At 37.7% G+C, this 13003-nt stretch overlaps 1 protein-coding gene across 1 annotated transcript in view; it reads left to right on the plus strand.

Annotated features, from left to right (window-relative positions):
* Window positions 1-12838, plus strand: part of nt5dc1 (5'-nucleotidase domain containing 1) — a 193380-nt gene extending 180542 nt beyond the window's left edge. The window contains exons 10-13 of the mRNA XM_087812747.1: window positions 6756-6877; window positions 8464-8637; window positions 10472-10622; window positions 11335-12838. Of these exons, the coding sequence (XP_087668873.1) occupies window positions 6756-6877; window positions 8464-8637; window positions 10472-10622; window positions 11335-11447 (560 nt within the window). The 3' untranslated portion in view covers window positions 11448-12838. The remainder of the gene's footprint in view (window positions 1-6755; window positions 6878-8463; window positions 8638-10471; window positions 10623-11334) is intronic.
* The last annotated feature ends 165 nt before the right edge of the window (window positions 12839-13003 follow it).

Here is a 13003-nt window from a genome sequence, read left to right on the forward strand (position 1 = left end):
CAATGCAAGGTTTTGGAGGAGGTGATCGAAAAGATGGAGAAAGACAATGTAAATTAAAATGAATAGTTTTGTTTAATTATTTAGATTAGCACTGAGCCTGAGAAACCTGGGTGTTGTATTATGTATGTATGTATATTATGTTGTATATATAAAGACGTGTCTCTAGTACAAGACTGCAGAAAACTGACCAGAAACTGTTTCCTTCATAACCCTCAATTTAGGAAAATGATGTCACAACACGATCTGGAGCTTATAATCTATGCGTTTGTGTATTCTTGTTTAGACTATTTTAACAGTTTATTTTGGTGTCTAAACAAGAAGGAGCTGTCTCGCCTGCAGTTGATACAGAATTCTGCAGTGAGAATTGACCCGCTCTAGTAGAAGAACGAAGCACAAAGTTCTAACGATATGGCGGATCTTTTATAGTATGAATATTCAGGTAAACGCCTCTGGTCATTACAGCTTGTATTATTGGTCAGTTACTTGAAACACTTGTCTTTTAAGGTGGCCTTGCCAAGTGGTGGTTGTGGAAAGTTACTGCAGTTTGTCGTCTAGAGCAGTGGTCCCCAACCTTTTTATCACCAAGGACCGGTCAACGCTTGACAATTTTACCACAGCCCGGGGGTGTGGGGGGGGGGGGGGGGCTGGTTATATTGTAATATTTTATTATTATTTATTATTAAACAGCTGAAATAAAGTTTGAAGCGTCAGATCACGCTTCTGCATGTTTGTGTGCCCGCTAAGACTCACAAGCTCTCCTCTTCTCGACCACTCTCTCTAACTCTAGTTGCTATGGTAACGTTTAAACATGCCTGCAAAATAAAATACCGATACGCCACAAAAACGAATATAAAGTGCATGAAAATTTTAACTCACCATACTCCAGGAGCTTGTCTTTTAATCCAGGATGCCTGGTCTCTAAGTGGCGAAGCAATGTTGAAGGCTTCATTGCCTCATTAGCGCCGGTCGCCGCATATTATGCAGAGCGGGCTTGGTATGTGGAAATCACCTGCCGCAATAAATCCATATTTCAAGTAGCTATCCTGGTATTGTTTGTTAAAAGCTTTCTTGTGCTTGGAAGTCGTAGGCTCTTATTCTGTCTCTTCACTGGGCCTTTTCCCCTTCGCAAAGAAACTTTCCAAAGACGTCTGTTTCTTACTCATTTTCTAGCTTGTGGGTTAAATTTTGGCACACAGATGTAACCGAGAGAATCCGGTCATTTTTCAAAAGAAAAAGTTTTTCAAAATAAAAGATTGCTCATACTTGGATAATGAGTAAAACAGAAATTATTAATTATTTCTTGTGCAGCCCGGTACCAATTGATCCACGGACAGGTACCGGACCACTGGTCTAGAGAGAATCTGTTTATCAGTTGAGTTACGCAGATGTCTGTCCTTGTCCTTGTTGGAACCAGACTTGCCGGCATCATTTACAGATTGTTTTGTCTTTCTCAGTGTCTTTCTGAGTGTCGACTTGACCTGACCTGACGAAAAGCTGAGAAAGTGGATACTAAGGAGAGGCAATGGTTATTTAATAGGAATTAAATATGATGATAGATTATAAGTTAATCAAATGATTATTTGAAATGTGTGTTAAATCTAGATGATCGATTACAGCAAAGTTGTCATATCCTTACAATGTACAATGTACCTCCATTTTTGTTCAAAGATGTTTGCCTTTTCAACTTTCAGTTAACCTTTTTTTTTTTAAGATGAGCACGATGCAATCGTGATGATAAGACTATTTAAATGTGTACAGGATGGATCGGACTCAACGAAGGATAGAAGGCTGATGTCAACATATGCGGAGCTCAAATTTTAGCTCTAGGCTGCAGCCAGGGGCTTCTCCACAAATGAGGACCTGAAAATATTTATTCTGTATCCCACTGGGAACATAGGGATTCCTCGATGGCCGAATTCTGTGCGTTTTCCACACTTTATCTCGTTGAACTGCTCCTGAAAAAAGCCAAAACATGCTCCACATAACTTTGAAATAGTGGTCAGAGAGACTCAAAAACATATATGACACAAACCATTGATCAGTAATTTAGGAAACTTTGTTAAGGCTGATTATTGATAAAGGTATAAAGAAATGTTCTTGTTGTACTTCGTGGCTAAGCTGTTAAGAATCTCTTTGTGAGTCATACCTAAATTTAAATAAATGGTTATAAGATGCTCTTGGTCCATGGCATTTCCTTTTTCTTCGCTTAAATGGGCCTAGTGCATTTTAGGATGCGCATGTCACAAGGTATGATATTCTCAAGTTAAAACATGTTGAGGTTTTTTTTATTCATCACAAGGTATGATTTTCTCGAGATAATTATTAATGGTCCGTGTACATTCTGATCATTCTATATTCATTTTTGAAATGCAAATCAACGAATTTCGGGACATTTTTTTTATTTTCATTTTTTAAACATAAATTCAATATCAAATTTAATGGCATCTTTTTAAAAATCAATACATTTTCGAAAAAGGCCTCGAATTTCTTTATTAAAATTGTTAATACTTAAATCTTCAGTGTGCGCCGATTTATTCGTGTAACAGGAAGTGCAAGTTCAGTGACATGTGTGACGTTCATGGCTGGTGACGTATTTATTAGAACTTTACAGCGCATCTATTTTAGCTCATTTATAAGTATGGAACTAACAACATTGTAGTTCTTAATATCACCATCCTTCTTCATATAATTCTTCATACCTTCTTTGGTCTAAATAATATTTACTGTAAACAAAAGAGACGTGTACTAAACACATTTAATTTTAACCTTCAGTAAATTACATTATTTTTGTAAATAGTGTTGTGTTTATTGTTTAAATAAATCAAGGTTGTCAATAAAAATGGTAAGAAAAATAAAATTCTAACTCGCTAGAAATTACTCAGTTAAGTCCTTGTGGTGAGAAAGAGTACTGCATGTCTACATCTAATTTCTATGCACTTGATCGATCAGCAGACACGGCGTAAAATGTAGTAACTCAACTCTTTAGTTATTTTCATGTGAGAACACACAACAACGCTAACAGCAATCCGGGATTCAAAATATGTTCGTTTGTTATCGTCTTCGATTTCTCAACACACATCCATCAATGTCAAGAGAACAGCACATCCAAGTGGTCATTAGGTGCCACTACAGTTATTGTTATCGTTTGACATCAATGGTTACAGTTGCTTATAGAGTCAGTAATAGGTATTGGTTTCACATCCGTAATACCCTGACAAGAAAAAGTAACAAGGAGAGCGAGCAGGAAGCAGCGCTATCCATGTATACTGAAAACATGTCGATTTTGAGTTAGATTTTGGGATGAACTGTGAGTTTTTAGCAGTGACGGACCGTCAGGGCCAGCAAGGCCTTCTCTGCTGGCCTAAACATAATCAGAAAATACATTTAATTTTTTAATTAAAAATAAAAAAGGTTTCCTTTTTTTATGTTTATTTTTCATTAATTTGTATTAAATTATTCCTCATAGTCTTTTCTCTTCGTTTCATTTCTTTCCTCTTGCTTGCACTTAACGTTCATGTTACAGCTTTCATCCAATCATATTTAGGTTAGGTAGAACTTTATTGATCCCTCAGGAGGTCTCCTTCGGGAAATTGTTTTTTTCCAAATTATCCACAGCAAATACAGCAATTTTTCATAAAAAATAATCAAAATTAAATAAGAACAAGAACAAAGAGAAATAAAGAGAAAGAACAAGATGAGACAATCTAAGTCTAAAGATAAAGAACATAGATCAAAGAAAAATAACAAAGATAAAGGACACAAAGATTAACATAGAACAGAACATCATGATACTTTTACTCCACTAATGCCCCCGAACTCAGAATTGTACAATTTAATATCCCGAGGAATGAATGAGTCCTTGAGTCTATTTGTTTTGCACCTGGGAAGGAGCATTCATGCACTCCATCTGCTTCTCTGCTCACTGATGACAGTGTTCAGAGGATGACTGTCATCATCCATGATGAACAGTAGTTTGTTCAGTGATCTCCTCTCTGCAACTGTCACCAGTGAGTCCAGCTTCATGCCAACCACAGAGCCAGCCCTTCTGATCAATCTGTCCAACCTGTTGAAACTCAACCTGTGGAAACCTCCTCAGAAAGTACAGTCTGCTCTGAACTTTCTTATAAATTTGAGCAGCCGGTCATGGGTTACCCGAGGCCTTCAGTCGCTTCAGAGCTGGCCCTTGCCCATTGAAATCAACGGCAGCGCTTTGGAAGCTACCCTCCTCACAGCTTCCACGACGCTGGATGCGTTGAGCGGGTTGAACACATGACACGTTCATGTCCTCTGATTGGATAGCACTGAGCACTAGTTTAACTCTTTGTTTTTTCACAAAATGGCTGAAGAGCTTGATCTGGTCGTGGATATACTTGCAAAGCCATTTTCAAGAAGGACTTCTCCAGAAAAGCTTGACATTGTTAAGAAAGTTATGCAAACTCTGAGTCTTTCAAGAGCCTCAAATGATTGATTTATTTCCTCCATGAACTTCTAGTGTGTGTGTGTGTGTGTGTGTGTGTGTGTGTGTGTGTGTGTGTGTGTGTGTGTGTGTGTTTTGGGGGGCGATGCAGAGTGTGTGTGTCGTAGCCATGGAAACCACACAGACTAGTGGGAGTGATATTTTGATATAATGCACTGATGTTCATTTGATGATAAACGTCTTATTGACCTATAACAGTACACGGTCAGATCCCTGTGGTGCATAAAGAACCTTAAAGTAGTTATTGAGAGGTGGATTCATTCAAACGTGCGCCACTGAAGGCCTATGTGTGAAATGCACAGCCCGCCACTGCTTTTTAGTAAGGTGAAAAATATTTGTCTGTACTGTGCGAGTAGTCACAGAGAAATTGTTCAGCCTGAAGCCACTACGTTTTAAGGTTGAAAAGTTTGCCCCCCTGAAAATATGTAATGCCCCCCCCCTTAAATGTTTTTCTGCAGCCGGGTCTGTCAATCAGCAGTAACAATTCTCACTAATAAACTTGAGACATTGATTGTAGAGATTCATACTTTATAAGAAATATTTACAGTATGTAAAGTTTATATTGGTGATATGCTGATGAAAAATAACACACAAGCGTCATTTTGCTTCGATCGCAAGTACTAACCTTCACTGTCAGACCAATTACTGACACATTACTGTTATACACACATATATAACATCTTGTTTTTTTTAAAAGCAAGTACAGGGCGTTTTTCATTAAAATACAGCAATAAAATTGGATTTTGCCTTGATTTCCTATTGTGGATTTTTGTACTCGCAGAAAATGTATAATAATTTATTATTTATAATAATCCAATGTATGTTCAACGTATATATGGTAACTTTAAAATCTGCAAAGTATTCGCGTGCGTATGCGCACTAGACAACAGTGACCGCAGTGTTTGTTCTCATAGTAATCCTTAAAGACCAATACACAAATGAACGTCTCCAGAATCATGCAGTATTTATACTCACTCTCGGTTGTTTACATGCTGCAGCTCATTGTTAACAACTTTACAAGCACAGCGATTACCTTCATCTGTGCTTAAATATAATTTCAAGGATGTTATATATGTGTGTATAGCATTAATGTGTCAGTATTTAGTCTGAACGTGAGGGTCAAGGCAGCCAATGCCAGCTTTGGACACTCGCGATCGAAGCACTGGAGAACTGTCAATCTGGCTGATCCAATACAAAGTGCGCTTGTTTCGTGTTGTTCCTCAGCACATCACCGATATAAACCTTACATACATATTTATTACACAGGATGGATCTCTACAGTCAATGTCTCAAATGTACAGTGAGAAATGTTGCCGCTTGTCGATCGATCAAGTGCAGAGAAAAAAAGCAATAGAACTGCTGCAATCTTTCTCACCACAAATTGTGAACCGAGTTATTTCTAGCGATCTAGAATTTAATTTAATGACAAAGTCACTAACACAATATTGATGTTACAACTGAAGCCTGAGAAGGTAATACCTGACACCTTGATTCATGGCAAGGCTGATAAATAGTTCTTAGCACATACACACACTAACTATTAAAATATATTCTGGCCGAAAATCCTCTTTGGGCTTTACTTTCAGGCATTATGTGTGCAGATATTTCTGCAGATTACCAGCCCTCTTCCGAAGTCATTCTCTCTCCCGTTAACTGCATACATCTTGACGTACTGGCTCAACCGGGAGTCTCTTATTCTGAAAAGCCTGACATCCTGTTCAGGGGACTAGCAAAACGACCCGTTTTTTCTCTTTGAGTGCGTCAGTCTTTTTTTCTTTTTTTTCTTCCAAATTAAATATCGACCGATTTTTTATTTATTTTTTTAATTATTCTTTTTGGATTCAAATAGTAAAAAAAAAACGCCTTGTAAGTAAGTCATTTTTATTTGTATAGCGCTTTTCCAGACCAGGGTCACAACGCACTTAAACAATCAAAACAATACTCAATAAAGTATACAGTATACTTTAAAGGTCAAGATAATACTGAGAACAACACAGGAGTTCCAGAAAATCAAGGAAAAGCCTGAACAAATAAAAATGTCTTAAGATGTTTCTTAAAGGAGTCAGTAGACTCCATCAAGCACAAAGAGAGAGGAAGATCATTCCAAAGCTTAGGAGCAACAGCCTGGAAGGATTTCATGGCTGATTTTTTTTTTTTAATGAAAATTGATTAACATCTCGTTTTTTTGTTTTTTAACATCTGCTCTTAAAATGGAAATCCAATGACCAAAAGTTACATGGACCATACGCCACCTTAATGTTGTACTTTGTGTTCCCAGTGAACGATGTGGAGGAGAACGAGGGCCTGCCATCACTGGACAAACCGGGCTGGTACTCTCAGGGAAATTGGCCACACCTCCATGAGCTGCTGAAGACTATGACTGGAAAAGCCAAACCAAAGGTAACACAGCACAGAATACTCCACCAGATTGTTAGAGCAAGTAAAAGTAATTGTTTACTTTGAACTTCTTATGTCGGTGTAGTCCAGAGGCCTATTGCACAAAAGTAGGATTGAGACATCCAAGATAAGTAAGTAAGCTGGATTTGATGAATCCAAAATAAGAGCATCCAGGCTTACTTGGTTGCACTAAGGCCAAGCCAGGATGAGCAGACACGGATTCATCAAGCCAGGTGAAGGCAATCCTGGATAAATGCCACACACGGCTTCCTCAACTAGACCATGCGATCGATCACCGATCCACTGATGCACTATGACAAAAAGGTCAACAAGACATCCCTTTAGAAGCCTATGAAGAACTCAAAGACAAAATAAAAAAGCAGGAAATATTGCTTTGTGTAATTCCGGTTCAAACCATGTTCTATTTGTATCATGCTTCTAAACTCACTTTCAAGCTATAGCAAAAAAATGCATTTTTGTTTCATGGCTTGATGGTCAAGTGGTATGACTCTTGCTCTTAGCGTGTGAGGGTTCCAATCCCAGAGGTGCCATGAAATTTCTCTCTCTTGCACTACCTAGAGATTTGGCTACTGGAGGCTTTCAGTGCCTGAATTAGCTCCCTAATTGCTTCAACAATTCATATAAGTTGGATTAGTTTATCGAGAACTTTACCACTTAAACAACCCCACAAGTTCTCTCCATTAATTCTGATCTTTCAGAAGGGAAGCCATTTTAGTTCACTTATAAATATAATGCAACTTATAGTTGTTTTGATTTGAAACTACATGCAACGTATACACGGTAAAACAAGTAAAAAATAAACGTCCTATGGCTCCCTTTGAAAAAAAAACTTGTAATGTTGAGAAATGCAAAAATATTTTCGCTGCAGAATGGCTGTCTTGGTACTTGTTTAAGTTTTTCTATTGCTTATTTTGTGTCTTATCATATTTTATTCTGATACAGTGCCCCATTGAGATCTAATATTATTTGAAAAGCCCCTATAATGAGTGGAGTAGAGAACCTTTAAGTTACGGCATTCCCTGATTAAAAGATTAAGACATGTTTAAACTTGAAGACATCCAACCTAAAGGTTGACAGTGGACTTCTGGGGAAGCCCCTGCCTCCTAAATCTTTGTTTGTTTAGTAGTGGTTGGGGGAAGGGTGAAAGGCCTTTCTTTGAATTCCTCACATGCTTCATTCATGATTTTACTGCTGTCATAACACAGCATGCTATTTCTGGTATTTATCTTCTTTATCCGTCTTCTTTTCTTCTTTTTTCCTTCTTCTCACATATCCACGCCAGCAGTCAAGCAGATGTAGGCGCCTTACAAATAAAACATACTTATATAATGCTTCTAAATAACATTCCAGAGACATTCCCCTACTCAGTTACTTCTTTAGCACCAAGAACAGGTGCAGACATGGAGAAAAAATCCCTTTGTCTGTTTTTTCACCTATCCTTTCCTAATTTATGACCAAAGTTTAGAATTCTTAAGTAAAAAAAAAGATACTGGTCTGCCTTGTGTACCGTTAGAGGTTTAATACCGTTAACAGTGTTACTAAATCTTTTGCGGTGTGTCATTCTATAGGTTGTGTATTTCGGCGATAGCATGAGGTCGGACATGTTCCCTGCAAGCAGCTTTGGAGAGTGGGAGACAGTAATGATCGTGGAGGAAATGGAGGGCGAGGGGGTACCAAAGTGCCAAGTATCAAAGCCCACTGCAACTCAAGTAGAGCCACTCGAGAAAAAAGGAAAGTTTGAGGTGAGTTTCATAAAACAGCATTTATATTTTACTGTCCACCCTTCCTTCTCTTTTTTCGATTCGTATCTGCTGCCACTGTGCACTCTTCACATGTTATGTGTCCATATTAAACACCATCTCATCACACTTACACTCACTTGTAGTTGAAATAGTGTTGACAAGCTTGGACGTGGACCCAATGGTTTCAGGGAGTATGAGGCTGTAACCATTAACATTTAAAAAAACAATTATCTGCATTCTTTGGTCACTAATTCAGTAACAGCTACTGGGACATCTTCTCAATTTCTGGAGGTGCTATAGCAGTTAAGACATTATTAAGTCAGTCTTGAAGAACTCACTAACTCCTCACCTGTCCTGTGTAGGCACATCATCACCACTTAACTGTCCCTCTCAGTCCACACTTATGGAGGGAGGAAAAAAACGTAAATGGATTTGAAAAGTTAAGACTTTTCAATTATATACTTGTTATTTTAAATATACAGTTTTGTTGATTCAGAACAATAAAGACACCTTTTCAAATAAACACTACTTTGGACTGTCAGTTGCTGGCCTGGCTAACTCAACAAATCACTCCAGTGTACCCCTTATTAAAATAAAGAGAAGCTTCTTTAGTTTTCCTCCACGATTTAAACTTCACTAATTTTCTACTCACCCTCATGTATGAGTAAAGTTTGGCATTATTTTCAAAATGTACATCCATTTTTATGAACTAACTGGTGCTCAGTTGTTGTCTTTACCTCCTAGTCCAAAAAGACGCACCTAAAAACATCCATATACCTCAGTGGTGTTCATCTGCAATGTCCATCTTGTATCAAAGCCTCAAAATAACGAATTGTTCTGGAAAAATTATATTTTAAGCTTGTTTTAAGATGATGCTGCTAGGCAAACTCCTACACTGACAGGAGGTACTGCGGGTAAATACCACAAGCGCCTACTGTCTACTGTCTACATCTCCCAATATTTACCCAAAAAACAAATTAAATTCAGGAAACAAATGCATTAAATCTCAAAAATATGATGTGACGCCCCTTAAGTTCTAGAATTGACCTAAGGCAATCTAACCTAAGGGACTTACAAAGTCTCTCTGTGTTTGGAATGTTTTTTAATCATTATACCTACTGTTTAGAATTTATATTGTTGCAAAACCGTGCTTTTACCGAGCTATAGTTATTAAGCTGAAGCAATGTGCCTCAAGAGGGAGCAGGACAAAGTTGCAGTGCAAGAACAAGAGAGAAATTTTGAACCGTTCCACAGCTGTATGACCTATATGACCCAGGCCACCTGAATAGATTTATAGTTTCAAAGAGGTTTAAGGTGAAGGACGACGACTTGCAGCTGCAGCTCTGATTGGAAATGCATATTGACAAAGGAGATTCATGGTCCCTTAACTCTCTCTAATGGAGACATTGCCTATGGACATGTTTCTTCATTGAGCTTGACATTTAAACATAAGTATGATAACATTTACAATTAACACATTACAAATTGCATATTTACATAGTGCAGTTACGCTATTCATCCACACAGAAAATAATTATTCGAATGGAAGTTGGGCTCCTGTTGTAGCTCAACCATTATTTTTTCTTAAAAAAGTATATTTCTATTTGTCATTTCATTGTATAATTGTATTTCATTCAATTCATTCTGATGAGCCATTATTGCACTTTGGAAATCTTTTAAAGAGTCCCTCTGTGGCTGGAAGGATGTCATTTATTTTTTTCCAAGTTGAGGCTTAAGGAGAAAAGTTCATGTCTGCACAAGTCTTGAAAATAACTTCAACATTATTGTGTGTGTATGTGTGTGTGTGCTTGCTTGCATGTGTGCATTTGAGCAGGAACAGGGGATGAAGCCACCTTCTGATGCTTCTAATCAGTGGGGTTCCTACTTTGTTGGTGGAGATGAGGAGCAGCAAATACTGACCTGGTGCTGCCACTGCATACACAAGTACAGCACAATGGCCATTCCCAGTGTGGAGCACATAGCAGGTAAAGCAAATTTCAAATCAAATTTAATCAAATAATGGAGTATTACCACTAGTACTACTACTAGTTATAAATAATTAATATCCACCCATGCATTAAGATTATTAATGGATTGATGAATGTGTCATCTACCCGGAACTTATTGTAGTCCATGTAGAGACTGGAGGCAGAGCGACCTTTCTGTGTCGAGTTTTTATGTTTATGCCGTGTTGCATGGGTTTCCGTCTAGGCACCTCGGTTTCCTCTCACAGTCCACTGGTATGAGTGTTTATGTTTTTGTGTACCCTGCAAAAGCCTTGCTCCCTGTCCCCGATGTCCCTCGCCTCTCGCCCATAGAAGCAGGCATAGACTATAGCCCCCCTGTCAATGTATGATAACAAAGGTCAGAAAATGACTAATTAAACTAACAGATAAGATAACATAGTAGTCAATAGAAAGTATAAGCAAAGAGAAGAAAATCAGCATTGGAGATGGTGTGACACCACGGATTGGAACCAGGAAGCTTATGTAGCTCATGATAATTGCTTGAACATTTCAGTTGTCAAGTGTGTAACAGAATTGAAGGTCAGAAACAAAAACTTCAACATAATAGAAGCACAAAAAACATAGCACATGGCAAGTTGGATACTGTAGATGGATTGTTTTGAGTCCTGAATAGATTGATGGATGTGTGAGGCTAACTTTTATGCTGACCATTGTTTCTCCTGACTCCCAGACCTCCCACTGGATTACAAGTTTCCGAGATTCTCTCCTGACAAACCATGCACCATCGGCTACTACCCCAGACCCCCAGATTCTCTATTGAAGAGATACGAAAGCCTGCCATGAAGCTCGTCCAGACACATCGCTTTCCTCCCTGGAGTTTGTCCATTTTTGTCTCAAGTAGCGCTATCTCTGCTCACTATAGTGTAAGAATCACATTAACCATGTAATCAATGAGAATGTTAGCCACTTTACCTGTCATCGAAACTTCTTGTGGTTTTGTGGATTAATGTGATGTGTGTCTGTGAGTGTGTCTAAATTAGTGATGTAGCGTTCTAATTATTGTGTGTGTGTGTGCGTGTTATGGGACTGCACAGTGAATAAATTGAATATTTGAATGTCTCCATATCACTGAGGTATTTGCCTCAGTCAAGAGTTTCAGATCCACAGTGCCCATTGAAGCATTCATCTGTGACGTATTTAGATTTGAACATGTGGTAAATACAACTGTGACTTTAGTGGGAAATGTCACTCTTGCCAAATGGCTGACATGGGGGCATCCTTTGTGTTTCAGAAAATATTGTCGACCTGGGTGACTGTTTTTAATGTTTTTTGTATTTGTTAGTCTCAACAGTGCCATTCCAACTCATGCTTCATTGATGATGACAGATGCAGCAGTCCTCGTCATCACTTGTGTCGTGTGACAGTGTCGTTGACTTTGTATTCAAAAGAATATACAGAATTATATGAGGCCGTTAGCCTTGGATCCCAAAAAAATCTTTCTCTGGGACAACCTAGGATTTATGTTTATGTAAAGAGCAAACAAGTTAAGGCTTTCTTGGTCAGGTTTATCATAGAAGAGTTGCAAAAGAATCTAATAAACTCATACCGTTAAAATGACCATACCTAACAGAATTACCTGACCAATCAATTTTTTTAGTGGAATATATCTTTAACTATTGTAAATAAAGTAATAGACAATTTGCGAGTATTACAAAAAAAATTTACCAATGTTAGCATAATGTTACTAATATAAAAAATACAATTTAATCTGAAACCCAACTCCCAACTACAGACAACAAGAAAACCTGTCCACTGAAGCTGTTGGATGTATTACAAAGAAACGGCAAATAATATGAATACATCTTTATTTTCAGAGTCCCTTTGTTGTATTGTGTGTTGTTTCTTTTAACATACCTATATATATAAAAACGGTTCTTCCCCTGAAAAGATTTTTACACCCAGATTATTTTCATATGTTTCTCAAGTGTGTTGTATTGCTGAAAATAAATATAAAAATACAATTATAATATTAGTGAGCACAAATCACCCCTGTGTCAAGTTGTAGACTTAAAGAATATTTGGCGTTGTGGACCTCTGCTTTAACTGATGACTCTAAGGTTCATTGGGTCAGCATTTTTGGGGAAAATTGTGTCAAAAATATTAAAGGTGTATTAGGTTAAATTGTATTTTCTGTTCACCTGTTCCAAATAAAGTCAGTCTGATGTAGAAAAACTGATTATCTTGGTTATTTTCAAACTGAAAACCTGGATTAATTTAATTGTCTGTTCAACACTTGCCTTGGGATGTTGATCAATGGAACCACAATCACTTAAATATGATTCGATATTTTTCTTGAATGTGTTTTGATCCCACATATATTTCATGTGTTTTGTAGACAT

The sequence above is a fragment of the Callionymus lyra genome, chromosome 17, assembly GCF_982586985.1.
Source record: "Callionymus lyra chromosome 17, fCalLyr1.hap1.1, whole genome shotgun sequence".
Lineage (NCBI taxonomy): Eukaryota > Metazoa > Chordata > Actinopteri > Syngnathiformes > Callionymidae > Callionymus > Callionymus lyra.